Raw genomic sequence first — 20,492 nt, 5'->3', positions numbered from 1 at the left:
AATGTTGGGCCAATCTCTGCTGTAGAGCAAAGTGAAAAAATAAAATAAAATAAATTAAATAGGTCTCACATCAAAAAAAATTTAAAAAGCTAATTGAAAAGCATTGCATCAATGAAGTGGAGGGGAGGGCTTTAGATAGCACTAGATGGTTGAATTAGCAAAACGGAAGATTGAGTTTGGGTACTGTGGGTCTGAATAGTGTAAATAGCCCTGAAATCACTTGGGAGGACGTCAGGGGACAGGTATACACTCCACTACATATCTTTTTCACTCTAAATCTCTGGAAATCATTGTCAATTAAACTGGAAAACAGACTTTCTGAACCACACATTCCATGAAGACTAAAATATAATCCCAGCATTTGTAGAAATACATTATAAAGTAGGAAAACGTTGCAAAGGTGCTCCTGTACTTGACTGAAAGAATCATTACATTTGGAGCCACAAGGCATAAGTTCGAATTCCACGTCTTTAAGCACGTTAAGGCTTTGAGCAACGATGCCTAGTATCATATTAGACAAGTTGGTATAGTTATGTATCTCTGTCTTACACAAATGTAAACTTCAGATTGAAATAACACAGAAAAGCAGCAAACTACAGCAAACTCCCATGATAAGTAAAGTTTTTTCTTTCCTAAAAATAGACAATAAGTGGAAATAGGCACTTCTGTGAGTACACACCTTTTCCTTATCAAAGACAGAAGATGCTATGATCTGCCTGATCTACCCACGCAAACGACAACCCATGGCCATATTTATAGTTGTCATGTATAACCTGAGACAGCTGTTTTCAGCCATGTCATTACTCTGGACAAAACTGCAAAGGAAACTCTCACCTCATCTCTTCTCTTCATTGGGTATTTAGGATACACTCATTGGCCACTGCCAATGAGTGTATCCTAAATACTGTTTTTCAGCAGTCTCCCATAATAATCAAATCTTTTCCTTTCCCTCCAAAATGTCCATGCTTACAGAAATAAACAGGTAGATAGACGCTACTATCAATTAGATATTCATCTAACAATCTTAATAAAGAGACATACAAAAGATGATTGAAATTTCAATTTTACCAGGAGGCATATGCAATTTAAAAGGAGTTTCTTAATGCAAAGTGAGGTTGACTTAATGGGATAATTGAGGCATGTGTCTTGTCTTGCTGAGTCCTTGCCTACTATGGACTATTCTTCCACCAACCAACCCCTACAATTTTTCAACATGATGTTCACATCAACAGATTCCAAAAAAATGAAGTAAGTTAGGCATTTCAGTCCTTCACGATCCACACATTCTTTTTGATCTTAGGAGATAATTCTAGGGGTTGCTAAAAACTCTGTCTTTAAGAAAAGTAACTATTGGAAAAATAAACTGATTTGAACTATTACATGATGGATCCTTGGATAATCCAGAGGCAAAAATCATAAAGAAAACATTGATGATTGTGCAAGAAGGAGACAAAAATTCTGTTAGTTAAAAACACCATGAACACAACCGAAAGACAACTGGCAAACTGAAAAAAAAAATGCAACTTTCAAAAAGTCAAAATGTTAGTAATTTTAGAATACAAAAAATCTCTACAATTCACTAAGAGAAAAATAGTCACCTCTGTAGAAAATAACGGTAAAGCGATGTTTTATACACAAATGCACACACAAATTAAATATACAATAGATACATGGAAATGTGCAACTGTTAGTAATCAAAACTTTAAAATTAAAACAAACTATTAGTGGCAACACCACATGTCTCTTAACAGCACACATTCTGGAGACAGAAAACGTGCATTTAAGGTCCAGCTGTACCACTAAGTTATGGTACCATCAGCATTTTACTTAACATCTTCCTGTCTCAGTTTTCTCATCTGTAAAAGGGGAATAATACTGGAATCTACCTGTGGCAGCTAGCCTTCCAGACAGCCTCTATGACAGGCTTTAGATCCTGTGTCATTCCCACCTACACAGAATAGGACTGATCTTGTGACCAGTAAGATATTGTGGAAATGACAGAGTGTGATGGCCAAGGCAAGGACATTCTGGCTTCTGCCTTAAGGAAAAGTCTAAGAGGTAAGGAACTGAGGCCTCCTGCCAACAGCCAGCACTAACTTGCCAACCATGTCAGTGAAAAGGGGACCACCCTGGATCTTCCAGCCCAAGTCAAGCCTTCAGATAACATAGCCCCAACTGACATCTTTACTGCAACATCACACATATCCTGATTATTACTCCTCCCAAATTCCTGACCCACAGAAACTGTGAGACAATGAGTGTTTACTGGTTATACTGTGAAGATGTGAAGTCATTAACTCAGTATCAGCAATAGATAACTAATCTACTATCTTAACAAGGTTGTGATGAAAATTCATTGAGTTACAATACTCTGTAATGACCTATATGGGAAAAGAATCTAAAAAAGAATGGATATATGTATGTGTAGAACTGATTCGCTTTGCTGTACAGCAGAAACTAACACAACATTGTAAATCCACTATACTCCAATAAAAAATTAATTAAAAAAAGAAAATTCATTGAGTTAATCTATAAAAAGTAGTCATTGCACATAGTAAGCATTAAATAAATGTCAACTGCCACAATAATAATAATATAGTTCTTATATTATTTTTCATTCAGCCAAGGGGCAAAAGTTAAAAGGAATATTGCTCACTCCTGCAATGATAAGTTATTCATTTCTGGAGAGCAAACTGGCATTGTGTATTAAAACCCATAAAAGTACACATACCATTTAACCTAGGAATTAAACTAGATAATCATCTTAAGGCTATTATAACACAAGTTCACAAAAACCTCTTTTATGATAATTGAGCTTTTATTTTACTTTTTTTAGTTCCAGACAAAACTGAATCTTAAGAAGCTGAAAACCTAATAATGAATAAAAAATCGAAAAAGAAACTGATTTTGTCAAAATTACTAATTTACAATTTCAACATATTACAAATTTCTTTTTCTTATTTTTAAACATGTAAACTTCCAAAATTCTTTGGAAATAACTTATCTCAGCTAATTACATTCACCTTGGTGGTTTTAAAAATAGCTACCCCTTTTTAAATTGACTTATTTTTCATTACTTATTGGAAGGTGAATTTAACATTCTCAAGGAGGAACTAGGTATTGGCTAATTCATCAGATTTAGTCCTTATGATTTACTACACAGAATAGCTTGATGGTTTAAATGAGAACTGGGCACCAATGAAAGTTGTCATTATATCAATATATTAAATGAGAGTTGGTTGTGGGTTATATAAAAATATGCTAATTGCACAGATCTGTAAGTTCACATACATTATCTTTTACCCACATAATAGTGATACTTCAGGTCTATACAAACATATTATAGCCTATACAAACATAACCCCTTGTTGTAATTAAGTTAACATCTTCCCTGCTTAGATATAACTATTTGCAAATTTTTTCATGGCATTAATTACACTTGATAATTTGGATCTTGTGGGAAAAATGTGAAAATGTAAACTGCATAAATAAATTAAAAACAACCATCTTCAGGCTTCCCTGGTGGCGCAGTGGTTGAGAGTCCGCCTGACGATGCAGGGGACACGGGTTCGTGCCCCGGTCCGGGAAGATCCCACATGCCGCGGAGCGGCTGGGCCCGTGAGCCATGGCCGCTGAGCCTGCGCGTCCGGAGCCTGTGCTCCACAACAGGAGAGGCCACAACAGTGAGAGGCCCGCGTACCAAAAAAAAAAAAAAAAAAACCAACCATCTTCAACAAACTTACCTTCTAGCTAGTAGTACATTTCCATATAAAATACAATTTAATGTACATAAATAGTATTAATAAAATTGTTACCCTACTTTAAGGAATTTCCTATCTTGCTTATTTCATCTGTATTACTCTTCATTTTAATATAATTTCTAACAATGACTTATAGGTGCATAATTTATATACACACCACATCTTGTATATCTTATGTATGTGTTCTCATATGAGCCACTTTACTTCTTTCTACATCTATTCTTACAATAAAAACTGTAATGGATGTCTTTTTATTTAAATGTTGTGTGCAGGTCATATTATTTCCTCATGAAAGCTTCACGTAATTGTATAAACCGATACTAGCTGATGTATCCATCCTTTTTGGATTTCTGCATGTGCATCCTTTTACCACTTTATACAGTACTCTCATACCAAGCATTTCCCAATACCTCCAGAGTAGCACTCTACGGACACATATTTTAATGACACTGCTAGAAAAAACGAATGTTGCAGAAAAAGTTACGGGGTCTGTACCTAGATTTCTGGTGTTCTTTTCCTGTGTCACTCCTTCTCCTGTAGAATTCCTTGTTACCACATCATGGTGGAAGATTACTTACTTATTTGAAAGCTTTTTGTGAGATAATAGAAAGGATATATATTGATTTCTATCCCCAGTTTTCCCGACACAGAACTCCTGAAACCATTGTAATATCCTGGTTGATAAGAACACTCGGAACATCTCTTGTTATTATATTTGGCTTCAACCCAGTCGCTGACACGGAGCTCTTAAAACTGTTGTAAATTCCTAAGTGATAAGAGTACTCGGAGCATGTTTTGTCCTAATGAGGTGGCTCTGGGTGGGCTTCTGGATGGCTCCAGGATGGGACTGGTCACCAGAAAGACCAAGTTGTGATTAGAAGCTTGGAATTTTCAGTTCCAACCCCGTCTTCCAGAGAGGGTAGAGGGGCTGGAAGTGGAGTTAATAAATGGTCATGCTTACGTGAGGAAATCTCCATAAAATACCAGTAGTCAGGGGTCTGGAGGGCTTCCAGGTTGGTGAACACATCTACCCTGGGAGGCTGATGCACCCCAAATCCACAGGGACAGAGGCTCCTGTGCTCAGGACCCTCCCAGGCCTTGATCTATTTACCTCATCATCTGGGGGAGTTTTGCAGGTCTGGTCCCTTAACCTGTGGGATCTGATGCTATCTTTGAATAGACAGTGTCAGAATTGAGTTGAATTGTAGGACACCCAGCTGGTGTTGCACAGAATTGCTTGGTGTGGAGGAAAAAAAAAAAACCCACACATTTGGTGACCAGAAGTGTCAGAAGCGAAGTGCTCGGTGTGAGAAGTAAAGGTCACAGCAGAGAAACAGGAGGAAAGACCTGGGGTTTCCCCGACACAGGTGGAAAACTGTACTTTTTTTTTTTCCTTTTCACTATTTCATACATTTTTGCATATTTTTATTCTCCTGAGTTACAGTATTACTTTTCAACATTCTTAACAGATCATTTAAGTTTTTAAATCATACGAGTTAAATGAACATCTAAGCAACTACAAATAGATTCGTTAACTGTTACAGTATAATTCATATTAAATATGAGAATACACAAACAAGAGATGGAAAGTTGCAAAGATAAAATTATTTCTCACTCTTCTGTGGCTCTCACAGTCAACTTATTATGAAGTCTAGAGAACATCTGAAATGATTCGTGAATCCGTTCTCACCCTGAACGACCATTAGGGTCAATCTCTCAGTATCGCTCACCTGAACAAATATAATAACTTCCCAAATAATCACCCCATGAGGTCCTTTTTGTCCTCTTCCCTGCGCTCCATATTTCCCCTGGAGTCACTCTGTTAACTAGTTAAAAATTTACACCTTTACCTAAAACTTTCATTAGCCTCTCATCGCTTCTCCAACAACATTCCAATTCTTTAGTAAAGCCTATTTCACAATCGCACACACACACAACACCCACACATGCGCATGTTTACAATATGTCCTTATGCAGTATGATTTGAGGCAATGTTAGATTAAATAAACATCCCATTATAATATTTGCTCTCTCCACTTGTTGGCTGTCCTAGTATTAGGATCTCATTCTTTTGGGGTTAAAAATTGTGTTTTAAGAGACTCTTTTCAATACAGAAGTAACTATTCCAGGAACAGGGATATTATATCAAATCATGAAAACTTTACTAAATTAGAACATAATTGGGATCATGAGTTTTGATATATAAGGAGGGTGGCAAGGGTTGAGGAGGAGAATTCTAAGGTTACAAATGAAGTTCTCTGTAGAAAGAAAAAGCTCAGTTGAAGTGTTATTCTTGGGATGAATGTAAAGGCCCACTCCCTGGTTATTAAAGGGTTAGAGGTAAAGAAAATTAGAAAATCTGCCATTGGAATAGATAGCTACTCCATCTTCATCTTCATTATACCACTAGTGCCTGGAACAATTTATTGCTCACAGTAGGACTCAATAAAAATGTTTTGAATAAATTGTTTTGAATAAAACAAGAATAAAAGAGGATATACCTGGTTTTCTTTATGAAACATTCATATCAAGAAACTACTTTACAGACTGAAAATCATAGGCCTGGGTTGTGATAGAATATGTCTGGCACTTTCCTAAGACAGAAGAAGAAACACGCTTCTCTGGTTTCCAGAATCATGAAAATGAGTCTTTGAGAAATATACAACCATAAGAAAATTAATGGAGAAAAACATAAAGATGCTTTGAGTTAATTAAATTATAAGCGGTCCACAAGAAAATGGCTTTAAAAACCTAATGGTCAGCAGCAATTAATCAAGTGTCAAAGAGAAAAGGCAGGAAATATGGTTTGGCCCATATTTTAAACTTGTAAAAGTCACAGAAAGGAAAAACAAATACAAGATAGATATTTTATTAGGAGGAACAAAATACAGGAATGCATTTAACTTAAAAATAATCCACAGCAATGTTAATTTTTAAAATTTTGATTAAATGGGCCATGGCTATATAAGAAGTTAACATTCCAGGAAAGTGTTATGTGAAAGGCTACATAGAAGCGCTCTGTTCTATATATACCATTCTTCTGTTGATCTAAAATTACTTCTACAAAAAAACTTAAAAAGCAAATGCAATTAAAAATAAAATGTTGATTTTCATCTCTTAGGGGTGAAAATGTTATCTTGGCTATGTAGCAGAATGTCATTCTTAGGAAAAACATGCTTATGTAAAAATGTGTGTGTTTGTGTGTGTCTGTGTCTGTGTGTGTGTAATACACAGAAGATGAAACAAATGTGGAAATGTTCACTGTTGAATGTAAATGGGGGTAATACACATTTTCATTGTATAATTTTAAAACTGTATGTTTGATTTTTTTGCAAAGTGAAAAATAGTGGGAAAAAAAAGTAAAAACTCCAAATTGTGCTGGGTCTGAAGATGGCCTTATGTTAAGTGGTTTCTGATAATCTTCACAATAAGACAAAAATCAAAAAGAAAATATTTCCATCTAAAAATGGAGAATTTTCAAAGTTTTGGTAATTTATCTTTTGAAAATATAAGAATTCAAAGCATTATGTTTTATAAGTAGGTTGTAAGAATGAAGTTTAACATGGTGTCTATGTGGGTGTATATGGGAAATGAAGAAATTATTCAGCATGAAGAACTCACACATCACCATTTGGTAAAAACCAAGCCTTGTGCATACATATGTTATTCAGAAACAGCTAAGATAATTTCCAATATTTATATTGCTTAGAAATATTTTTCCACTCTCTTTTTGGGGAGGAAAAATTGAGGCATTGGAGTGTCTGGTGCGCCAGTAAAAACCGATGGCTAAACTTTTAGTCAAATCATTTCTCCAATATGTGCATATGTGTATGTGTGTGTGTGTGTGTGTGATTTTAAACAATATTGTTTTTATAACGGTAGCCATCCATGACTATATACTATAAGAAAAACATATGTTTATAGAGTATTGTCAATGATATTGTTAGAAAGTATTTCCTTTTGCCCATTTTAACTTTTTTTGCAATTAAAATCTTTTTTTGTTTTTTTTTTTTAAGTTGCCAGAACTAACTCCTATAGTTCTACTATCATGAATCATTCTTCTCGGCACACTTTAGTGGTGAAGGAGAAAGAATTTTATTCATTCAGCACTTTACTATTGTGGTCTGATTCTTCCATTCATTCATGAACTTTAATTCAAATCTGTTACTTAGGAAATATCATCATCGAAGCATGGGAAATAAAATTCATAGAAAATTCACAAATCACTTACAAATTGATTTTATGTTCCTCACTCCTACAAATTTATTTACAGACATATGTTTACATTCTTTACTCCTACTTGTGGGTGAAAATTTATCAATTTGATTTTTATGCCTTCCTATATTTGTTAAAATGAAGTGGGAAATTTCCAGAGAACCCAGTAGTTGAAAGAAAATTAGTCGATAAAGAAAAGGGAATTGAATAGTCACAGATGACCTAACACTTTATTTAGCAGGGGGAGTATAGAGTGGGAACCTAAATTTAGCAATTAATTTACTCAGATAATAGGGGTTCACCCTCTCACAGATTTTCTGAGTAATTTCATCTGATTAGGAGACAAACAGCAAAGATTTTCCATTCAAGTGACAAACTGGAGAGTACAGTTCATTCTTTAAGTTCATTCAAGGCTTTGCAGTAAAGGAGTTCTTTTCCTAGTCAGGTACATATTTTTCTTGTCCATTTGTTTTGTTTTGTTTTGTGTATTTTTTTTAAAGAATTTCGGAATGTACAGTGAAGAAAAAGATATGGGTTTGGTTTTATTCTGATTAAAATGTGGGCTACAGAAACACATCTAAAAACTGAACTACTATAATGTTTTGCCTTTTTCATCACAGTTTTTTCACTAAGGAGAGACAATTTATGAACAGTTCAGCAATGTGGAGGCGAATCTTTTTTCAGGTAATTTCAGGTCAAATATTTGACCCTGGAGAGGCTTTACTGGAATTGCTAGTCCCACAAGAGGCTGACAAAGAGTACAAGATGTTATAAAACCACATTTTTCTATTAGTCATAGCTAGGGAACACTGCCATTACCTCTTCCTATGTTCAGTACCAATTCCCACTTCTAAAAAAGAAGTGCATTGACAAAATTATTTCTCACAGGAAAAAAGATTTAACATAACCAAAGCTATATTACCATTCAATTTTTCATCTACAGAGGTTGACAAAAAATAATCCACTAGAGTCGTTTAAAAATAATGATGTTGGGACTTCCCTGATGAAGCAGTGGTTAAGAATCCACCTGCCAATGCAGGGGACACGAGTTCGAGCCCTTGTCCGGGAAGATCCCACATGCTGTGGGGCAACTAAGCCCACGCGCCACAACTGCTGAGCCCACGCGCCTAGAGCCCATGCTCCGCAAGAAGAGAAGCCACCGCAATGAGAGGCCCACGCAGCACAACAAAGAGTAGCCCCTGCTCGCCGCAACTACAGAAAGCCCACGCGCAGCAACGAAGACCCAACACAGCCAAAAATAAATTTAAAAAAACATATAAAAAAATAAAAACAAAGCTGTGAAAGAATGCTGGCATCCATATACTGAAAGGAGGAAACAGTGAGTTTAGGCTGACATCGATGGTATGAAGATGTAACTGTCTCCTACAATACACAAATGACATTCATTATTGAAAATATGATGGGAATATGAGAGCAGCAATAAGTTTATAGATACAATTTGTAAATACTCAGGAGAAAAAGGAAAGGGAGTGTTTTGAAACAGCCTAAGTAAAACTTGATTATGGCATGGACAAGGGTTGTGTCTGTGGATAAGCCTGAGATATTCAGGGAGTGGAACCATATACCACTTGATGGACTGGATACAAACAACGGAATAATGAAAAACTCATGGGTTTGGGGCTTGAGTTCTAAGTATTAATAGATGCTGCTGGGAAGAATGGGGGTGAAACAGATTTTAGGTCAGGGAAAATCAGTAACTATCTCTAGATATCTTAATTTTGAGACAGCTATTAGAAACCTAACAGGAGACACTGACTATTTATTTAGAGGAACAAGACAGGAGTTCATAGTGGATATTTGAGGGAGAGACTCAATTTTGGAAATCAAATAAATGGATGAGCTCCCATAAGGAAAAGGTATTCTAGGAAAAAAAGAAAATTCTTTTGAATTTTCTTCGTAGAATATCTTATGATATGTGGATAATGGCAATTTTATTTCTCTTTTTCCAATACTTATTCCTTTTATTTATTTTTGTAGTCTTAACGCATGCCTTAGGATTTCCAGGACAATGCTGAGTAAAAGTGGTTTTAGTAGGCATCCTTGTTTGTACATAATCTTAAAGACAGACTCTCAATATGTGACCACTAAATATTTGTTTTCCTCTAGGTTATTTTGTAGATAACCTGCCTTAGGTTAAGAAATTCCTTACTTGTAGCTTCCTAGCATTTTATATTTTTCTGTTTTTAAAATTTTGAAGGGATGTTGAATTCTCTCTCAAATGCTTTTTTGTATCCATTGAAATAATAATAATATTTTCTTCTTTGAAATGATGATCTACTTCTAGAATAATTCCAACTTGGTGATGATACATTATTTTTTAAATACATTACTTTGCTAATATATTTTCTATAATTTTTCAACCATGTTAATCAACTAAATTGGTCTCTAATTATCATTTCCCATACTATGCTTAATGAGTTTTGTATCAAGGCCATAATCCCATACAATGAGTTAGGGAGACATCTTTCTTTTTCTGTTCTCTGGAAAATATGTGCAAACTGAAAATTATGTGCTCTTTGAATGTCTATAATAAGCTCTTTGCAAAGCTTCATGGGAAACCCTCAGTTACTTTTCCTGGAGACAAAGATAATACAGACTTATTAGGAGGGTGAGACATAGGTATTCAAGATTCATGACAATCATCAATTTGATAGGTACTAATTACTAGTGGCTGATGTTCTTTTGATAATTTTTTTAATCATAACAACCCTATGGGATAGTTTCTCTTATTACCCTCACTGTACATATTGAAGAACTCAACCTTGAGAGATCAAGAAGCCTGAGATCATGCAGTCATTACATAATAGAACAAAGATTTGACTGAGGTCAGCCTAATTCCAGAATTTGCAATATATATCTATTCACTTTGACAAATTTATTATAAAAAAGGGCAAACTGCTGAAAATAAATACTGTTTTTCTATGTACCAATTTGTGTTTATTTTCTTCTTGAAAATTGTGGTGATTAAAATAATCAAATTATCTGTGAAGGATATTTTTATTTTACTTGAATCATTACAATTTATACTTGGGCTCATATTCAGAAATCTTTTATTGTAACTATTATTTTCCTGAGGATTTTGTTCTTTCTAACTCTAGGCTCACTGTGTTAACTTTCTCTCTTGTTGACATGAGTAAGAGCATATCTTTTCTATTGCTGAAATCATGTCCATATGGACTTTTCTTCTGTGAATCTGATCAAAATGTAGAAAATAATTGTATTTATAATTAATACTATAATAATTCATATAATTGTTTTTATAATTAATACTATAATAATTCATTCAAATAATAGTGTAACAATTCCACAATTTACTTTAATGAATGCCTACAGTCTTTTTGTTCAGGAGAAAATGATCCATAAATTATATAAATGGTATATCTGCATAAAGTAATAGTTACTAGGTTGCTACATATGTTTTTGCTTTCTAATATTTTCCATACATATCAGTTGACTTTTGAAGTCCTCCCTTTCATATTTTAAAAACGTGGATTTACTTTAAAAAAATACATCAATGATAGTCATGCTAGGAGTTCCACAATTTAGGGGACTTGAAGAAAGTAATTAAATAAATGGAAATAAAAATATATTTTATATCTTGTGATAATTGGAATCATGCTGTTTAATACTCATGAGACTACAAGGACAAAAATATAATGAATATTACCAAGTAAATATGATTTAAGATTAAAGCAATTATTATTTTATTACAAACAGTATTCATTATCTATTGCTGTATAACAAATGACTCCAAAATTTAGTGACTTAAAATAATCATTTCATTTCTCAACATTCTGTGGGTCAGCATGGATTTTGGGGTTGGTTGATGGGTGAGTTGGGAGCTAGGGAGATGGGGTGCCAGGGATGGATGAGCCTCACTTTCCATGTGATTTTTCAACCTTGGAAAGACTAAATCGGGATTCTTCACAAGCAGTCTCTGGGTGGTGTTCCCATGAAAGGCAAGCAAAGGCTGGATGGCCTTTTAAGGCTTAGTTTCTAAAGTCACACAATGCTGCTTTTGTCACAGTGCATTGGTCAAAGCCAAGTGACAGGACAACCCATACTCAAAGGGTGGAGAAATAGATTACACCTCCTCATGGAAGAAGCCGCAACGTGGAATCACAACAGGACACAGACACAGGGAGCATGGCTCATTGGAAGCCATTATTTTAACAACCTACCACACCAACGAAATGACAGCTTGATACACTGCCTTTTGAAAGGTTAAGTCCATAATCTTTTTAACCTCATGCTGAGATATAAAGCACATTATATTGGTTTGAGAGTCTCATACATCACCCCAAACTGTTTCTTATGACATTTTAATGAAACCAGGGTGCTTTCATCTTTTCATATTATAAAAAGAGTTCCTCTGAGATGTTTTAATCTCAGCCATAAAAGAATACAGACATTAAAACGAATTTCAGCAGATGCCATAAATGAGAAATAATGAGATAAACTATTGGGATAGAATTTTAAAACTGTTCATTTTGATGGATTTATCGAAATAACAGCAAAATAAGAATGTGAAAGAATCAATTCAAATCATTTTGTAAAATGATTTGTTTGTAAAATAGACAATTCCAGTGAGTTTGGTCTGTTGTGAGCACATCAATGGCTTGCTAAAGGGAGAAAAACTAAAATCTGCTCTGAATTTTAGTTATAGCACATTCAAAAGTAAAAATTGTTTTCCCAAACGACATATTGTTTTAAGATCCACATTCAACATTCATTTATTGAAGACCTAATATGTTTCGGATATTATTTATTTAATCCTTACTGCTAATTCTAAACAATGGAATAGAGACATTATATTATTATGGTCATTTAACAAGAGAAAAATATAGGAGCAAAAATACTAATATGCTGAGCTAAATCTTAAATGTTGGCACTCAAAGTTAAATATATTTTTAAGAACTTTAGTGCTGTGCCATTACTATCTTCCTAAAAATTTTATCATAGCAAGTCGTTATGAGGTATGAAGATTTCGCAAAAATATTCCTTCTCCTAAATAATAATAAAAATAAGGCAGCTTAGTTACAAACTTTTTTTAGATAAATAATTGGCACTTCTTGAATGTTAATAACAAATGTAACTGGCCAAGAATGGAATACTTTACATGTATTTTTCCATTCAATTTCAAAAGATTGTCTACAAAGGAGGTACTGTTACTTTTAATTTTCGGTTTAGGAAACAGGCTTAAAGAAACCCTGGCACCATCTAAACCATTTAAATTCACAGAGACCATTTAAATTCTCAGAATCTTTGGTTAGTGCTTTAAAAAAATCTTCAAAACAGATTGTAAAATGCTGCCAAAGTTGAGAGTCATTGCTTTAAGTTGTTTCCTATACTTTTTTAGAAAAAAAGTGATGTCATTAGCAGCAAGGTTAAAAGATAAGAGTCAGAGAAAATTGAATAGCAATAATTTCATGATTCTCATCATTATTTTAAAATTTCTTAGTGTTTATAATGTTTCTTTTAAATATCATATGCTAATAGGTAAGCATTTTAAGGTATGTGAATATATCTTCTGAAGGACATAGATTTTGCAAATGCATACTTAAAATGATTTACATTTTAACGATTTTTGAAGGTTTAGACCATTAAGGTGAAATTTTATAAAAATGGTTCTTATATTTGAAAAAAAAGTATATAAATTACTGCCTGGATCAAAATCAATTCCTACAGAAGCACTTAAGAAAAAAATAAAGTACCATTTTACTGTTCAATTTTCTAACAGTTTAAAGTATAACGTCTTGTGGATAATTATTTTAAAAGCAGCGCCTGAATGAAAAATTCACATGTATCTTGTTCTTGAATTGTTTTCAAAATCTACCCCCAAATTAAGTCTATTTAAAATCCTTGAATATATTATATTATTCTATTCCGTGGTAAGTTTATATGTATATAAAATGATCTATAGCAAAGTATTGTCTATCTATATGTAAACATAAGTATAAATTAGTACGTATAACATTTGAAACCTGTGTCTATATTATGTACTCAACTAATCACGGCTAATCTATTCAAGCTTACTAACGTATCCAGCAAGTTCGGTTACTAAAATCACCAAATTATATAAAAAAGTAAAAATTCACCACAAAAATTCACATTTTAAAGTGAATAAATCCTCATAACAAGTAGATGATAAAAAGGAAATTCTTCTGTTCTACAGAAACATGAATGTAATAAGTTACCACTAACTTCAGAGACATAACTCTTACAATCAAAATGGGAATTTGAGGCAATTCAAAGGATCTCATTCAAGGCCAAACTTACCAGCAAATTTGATATGGAATTTATTTTCAGGCTTTAAGATCTGGACATACAAAGGGCAATTTGGAGCAAAATCTTTTACAGCCCATGCTCTCAAAATTGTTTGGTGGTCCTGAAATGATAAAAATCAAAATATCATGAGATAAATTGAAAATTTTATAATATATTAAGTAAAAATCATCAGTCAGTGTGTGAAATGGTCATATCTACAGTTTAAAATTAAGCATATGAAATCATTCTTTGTGAGGTCTTACTATTAAAGATAGTTATTATTTCTATAAAAGAGATCAACAATACCTAATTCAATCAGCAGTAATTATCAACACTTAGGAAATTAGCAGAGATTAAGAGGGAAGTCTCTTGACAAGCTTAAAAGTAATTTTCCCAGAAAATACTGGAGGGGCAGAAACCTTCAGAAATGCAGCACAACTGTTAGTTTGTAATAACAGTTTCCATGGAAAAAAAATATGGACATAAAATAATTTTAACATAGTTAGAAAGATTGTTAAAAGGGGAATGACTGCAGTGACTATTTGTGAGGAGAACACATTAGTTTACTTTTTATATGACAGTAAAGATAAAAGGATTTTGACTGTGTGTGTGTGTTGGAAGACCAATAACGTTCAGATATTAAAAAAATAACAGAAAAAAGATCTTTTAAAAAAGATGCTAAGACTGAGAACGACAGTGAAAATCATGCTTACCATGAAATTTTACACATGGTGTCACCCTATAAATTATTACTTAATTAACTGAATAAATCAAAGCAAATTACAGCTGTCCCTCAGTTTCCCGGACTCTCCGTGGACAATAAAATACAAGGATGCTCAAGTCCCTCATATAAAATGGCATAGTACTGGGGGCTACCCTGACGGCACAGTGCTTAAGAATCTGCCTGCCAATGCAGGGGACACAGGTTCAATCCCTGTTCTGGGAAGATCCCACAGGCTGCGGAGCAACTAAGCCTGCCAGCCACAACTACTGAGCCCATGTGCCACAACTACTGAAGCCCATTTGCCTAGAGCCCGTGCTCTGCAACAAGAGAAGGCACCACAATGAGAAGCCCGCGCACCGCAATGAAGAGTAACCCCTGCTCACCACAACTAGAGACAGCCCGCAGGCAGCAACAGACCCAACGCAGCCAAAAATAAATAAATACAATAAATAAATTTATTAAAAAAATAAAATGGCATAGTATTTGCATATAACCTATGTACCTCCTCCCATATACTTTGAATCATCTCTAGATTATTATAATATTTAATGCAATGTAAATATGATGTTAATAGTTGCTGGCAGGCAGTAAGTTCAAGTTTTACTGTTTGAAAATTTCTGGCATTTTTTTTTCAAATATTTTTGATCCACAGTTGGTTGAATCTGAGGATGCAAAACCCTCAGATACAAAGGGACAACTGTATTGGAGAAATTTGCTACTCAGCTACATTTATTTTATTTATTTACTTTTTTATAAAAGTGTAGTTGATATACAACATTATATGTTACAGGCGTGCAATATAGTGATTCACAAGTTTTAAAGGTTATACTCCATCTATAGTTATTATAAAACATTGGCTATATTCCCTGTGTTGTACAGCTTATCTGTACATAATAGTTTGTACCTCTTAATCCCCTACCCCAACATTGCCCTCCCTCTCCCCCTCTCCCCACTGGTAACCACTAGGTTTGTTCTCAATAAATGGTAGTCTGTTTCTTTTTTGTTATATTCACTAGTTTGTTGTATTATTTAGATTCCACATATAATGATACCATACAGCATTTGTCTTTGTCTGACTTATTTCATTGAGTATAATACCCTCCAAGTCCATCCATGTTGCTGCAAATGGCAAATTTTCATTATTTTTTATGGCTGAGTAATATTCCATTGTATATATATACCACATCTTCTTTATCTTTTCATCTGTTGATGGACACTTAGGTTGCTTCTATATCTTTGCAATTGTAAATAATGCTCCTATGAACAGTGGGGTGCATGTATCATTTTGAATTAGTGTTTTAGTTTTTTTTTTCAGATACATAAGCAGGAGTGGAACTGCTGGGTCATAGGGTAGTTCTATTTTTAGTTTTTTGAGAAACTTCCATACTGTTTTCCACAGTGGCTGCACCAATTTACTTTCCCACCAAGAGTGTACGAGCATTCCCTTTTTTCCACATCCTCACCAACATTTATTATTTTTGTTCTCTTTGATAACAGCTATTCTGACAGGTGTGGGTGATATCTCATTGTGGTTTTGATTTGCATTTCCCTGATGATTAGTGATACTGAGCATATTCTCATGTTCCTGATGGCTATCTGCATGTCCTCTAGCCACAAAAATCAGAGAAGAAAACAAAATAAAAGAACTCCAGATTGGAAAGGAAGAAGTAAAACTGTCACTGTTTGCAGATAACATGATACTATACATAGAAAATCCTAAAGATGCCACCAGAAAACTACTAGCGTTCATTGGTGAATTTGGTAAAATTGCAGGATACAAAATTAATATACAGAAATCTGTTGCTTTTCTATACACTAACAACAAAATTTCAGGGAGAGAAATTAAGGAAATAATCCCATTTACCATCGCATCAAAAGGAATAAAATATCTAGGGATGAGGAGGTAAAAGACCTGTACTCTGAAAACTATAAGACATTGATGAAAGAAACTGAAGACCACACAAATGGATGGAAAGATATATTGTGTTCTTGGACTGGAAGAATTAATATTGTTAAAATGACCATACTCACCAAAGTAATCTACAGATTCACTGCAATCCTTATCAAAATACCAATGGCATTTTTAACATATCTAGAATAAATAACCTTAATATTTGTATGGAAACACAAATGACCCCAAATGTCCAAAACTGTCTTGAGAAAGAAGAATAGAACTGGAGGAATCACACTCCCTGACTTCAGACTATACTACAAAGCTAATCAAAACAGTATGGTACTGGCACAGAAACAGACACATAGATCAATGGAACAGAATAGAGAGCCCCGAAATAAACTCACATATGTATGGTCAATGAATCTACAACAAAGGAGACAAGAATATACAATGGATAAAAGACAGTCTCTTCAATAAGTGGTGCTGGGAAAACTGGACAGTTACATGTAAAAGAATGAAATTAGAACACTCCCTAACACCATACACAAAAATAAGCTCAAAATGGATTAAAGACCTAACTGAAAGACCAGAAACCATAACACTCCTAGAGGAAAACATAGGCAGAGTACTCTTTGACATAAATTGTAGCAGTATTTTTTTGGATCCATCTCCTAAAGCAAAGGAAATAAAAGCAAAGATAAACAAATGGGACCTACTTAAACTTAAAAGATTTTGCACAGCAAAGGAAACCATCAGCAAAGCGAAAAGACAATATACAGAAAGGGAGAAAATATTTGCAAATGATATGACCAAAAAGGGTTAATATCCGAAATATATAAACAGTTCACTCAACATCAAAAACCAAACAACCTGAATAAAAAATGGACAGAAGACCTGAATAGATATTTTTCCAAAGAGGACATGGAGATAACTAATACATTTCAACAAAGAAAGCAAAAATATGTTCTAGTGTAGCACTGCCCATGCAATAGCCACTAGCCAAATGTGACTGTTTAAACTTAAATTTAATAAAACTAATTAAAATTAAGAATTCAATTCTTTATCACACTAGCTACATGTCAAGAGTTCAAAGCAACATGCAGCAAATTCAAAACTGTATTAGATAGTGGAGATATAGAATATAGAGCATTTTCATCATCACAGAAAGTTTTATCTGACAATACTATTAAGGAAAAGGAGGATTAAAAATATAGGTAGATCTGAGGGACTACAGTGCAGAAAGAAGAAACTGTTGTCAATGGTTTGTAACTTTAAGTTGCATGAAAGTTAATGAAGAGTAAACCAGAATTCTTTACGTGAACAGTGTGTGTCTTCCAAAACATAACAACGAGCCTAATATGGTGTGATAGTTAATTTTATGTATCAACTTGACCAGGTAACAGGGCGCCCAGGTATTTGGTTAAACATTGGTCTGGCTGACTAGGAAATACCAGAATATGGAGAGGCAGAGAAGAGAAACCACAGACTGTGTGTAAAAATTTACACAACATTGGCTGACCCCTGAACCGTACATGCATGGGGCTGAATAAAAGCAATCTGAACTAAGACTTGAATCACTGACACCTGCAAGGGTGATATTGAGTTGGATCAAATTAACTGCTTTCTAAAACAAGAACATCAATACTCTTGGAGGAATACAAGAGAATCCAAGCCTTCGCCACAAAGCACTATAAACAGAAAACAAAGCAAAATTACTGAATATATGAAGTGGCAGAAAAATTTGACCTATTTTCATTGGAAACAAACAAATAAAACAATACCCAATAGCTGCTAGCCTCTAGATGATCTAGATGTTAAAATGATCAGACAAGGATTAAAGCAGCTCCTATAACTAAGATCAGCGAGGTAAAGGAAAATTATGCTTGTAATAAACAGAGAAAAAAATCAGTAGAGTAATAGAAAATACTTTAAAAATTAAATAGAAAACTAAAATATCTGAAAAATATTCACTGGATGGACTTTGAGATAGAATGGAAATAACAGAGGAAAGAGTCAGTGAACTTGATCACAGATCAATAGAATTTATCCAATTTGAAAAACAAAGAAAATAGGAATGGAAAAAGGAACAGAGTTCAGGGACTTTTGGAGCAAATGTGAAAACATCTTAAGTAATGTAATTGGACTCCCAGGAAAGAAACAAAAGATAAATTAAAGCAGAAAATTATCTGAAGAAATAATGGTCAGAAACCTCCCAGTTTTATGAAAGACACAAATTTACAAGTTTAAGGAGTTCAGCAAATCCCAACTTATGTACACAAAATGATAACCACACCTAAGCACATTGTAGTCAAACTGTTGAAAACCAAAGATAAAGATACTATCTCAAAAGCAGCCAAAGAAAAACAGTCATAAGACCAAGGACTCTCATCGAAATCATGGAAACTGGGTGACAATGAAACAATAGCCTAAAGTTCAGAATGATGAGGAAACAAAACAAAAACTTGTGAAACCAGCATTTTATATATAGAGAAAAATCCTTCAAAGAGGTGAAATAAAGGACTTTTTCAATAATAAAATCTAACAAAATGTGCTGCCATCAAAATCATACTACAAGAAAAGTGTAAGAAACTCCTTCAACAGGGAAAGTTAGAACTTCAGAAACCAAAGAAGAGTATTAGAAATGGTTACCATTAGAATGAATAGAAAAGACTATTTTCCTCTTAATTTCTTAAAAATATATGTCTGTCTAAAGCAAAATTTATAGAATTGTCTGTGGGGTTTCAAATTTATAAAGATAACTGACATCTGACAATTACAGCATAAAGGAGAGCAGAAGAGGAATAAAAGCAAAGTATCTCATTTTAAAAAGTGGTATAATATTAACATGAATTAGACTATAAAAAGTTAGTGAAGTGTATTGTAGTCCCTAGAACAGTCACTAAAAAATATTCAAAAGGTATTTCTAAAAAGCCAATAAGTATATTAAACTCAAATTCCAAAAAAAATTCAAATAATTTTTAAAAAGTAGAAAAGAGGAAACAGGAACAAAAATCAGTGGGAAAAAATAGAAAACAATTTAGAGTTACAACCAACCACAAGAATGATTATATTAAACGTTAACGGACTAAACATACTAAAACATAAAGAATATCAAAAGGACAAAAGAAGTAAGACCCAACTATGAGCTATTAAGAAGAGATGCATTTTAAATATAAAGTTACTGATAGGATAAATGAAGTAGATAATAACAAGAAAACAAACAACACAATTTAAAAATGGGCAAAAGATCTGAACAGACATCTCATCAAAAGCATGCACAGATGACACACAAGCATATGGAAAGATGCTCAACATATTACGTTGTTAGGAATTGCAAGTTAAAACAACAGTGAAATACCACAACACACCTACTAGAATGACTAAAATCTAAAACAGTGACAACACCAAATACTGGTGAGGCTGTGGAGCAGTAGAAGTCTCATTCATTGCCGGTGGGAATGCAAGATGGCACAGGCACTTTGGAAGAGAGTCTGTAGTTCGCAGCAGCACTATTTACAAAAGCCAAGGTGCAGAAGCAACCTAAATGTCCACTGACAGATGAATGGATAAGGAAGATATGGCGTTTTTTATATATAACCACAAGTCTGTT

At 33.9% G+C, this 20,492-nt stretch overlaps 1 protein-coding gene across 1 annotated transcript in view; it reads right to left on the bottom strand.

Annotated features, from left to right (window-relative positions):
* The window catches only part of KCNT2 (potassium sodium-activated channel subfamily T member 2), a 281,133-nt gene that overhangs the window by 128,614 nt on the left and 132,027 nt on the right, over positions 1-20,492 (bottom strand). Inside the window, exon 14 of the mRNA XM_027122465.1 lies at positions 14,277-14,385. Within this exon, the coding sequence (XP_026978266.1) occupies positions 14,277-14,385 (109 nt within the window). The remainder of the gene's footprint in view (positions 1-14,276; positions 14,386-20,492) is intronic.

This window comes from Aethalodelphis obliquidens, unplaced genomic scaffold, assembly GCF_003676395.1.
Source record: "Aethalodelphis obliquidens isolate GAN/ISIS:26980383/991018 unplaced genomic scaffold, ASM367639v1 scaffold24, whole genome shotgun sequence".
Classification (NCBI taxonomy): Eukaryota; Metazoa; Chordata; class Mammalia; order Artiodactyla; family Delphinidae; genus Aethalodelphis; species Aethalodelphis obliquidens.
The sequence above is the reverse complement of the archived record's forward strand: the minus strand, read 5'-3'. Positions and strand labels throughout refer to the sequence as shown.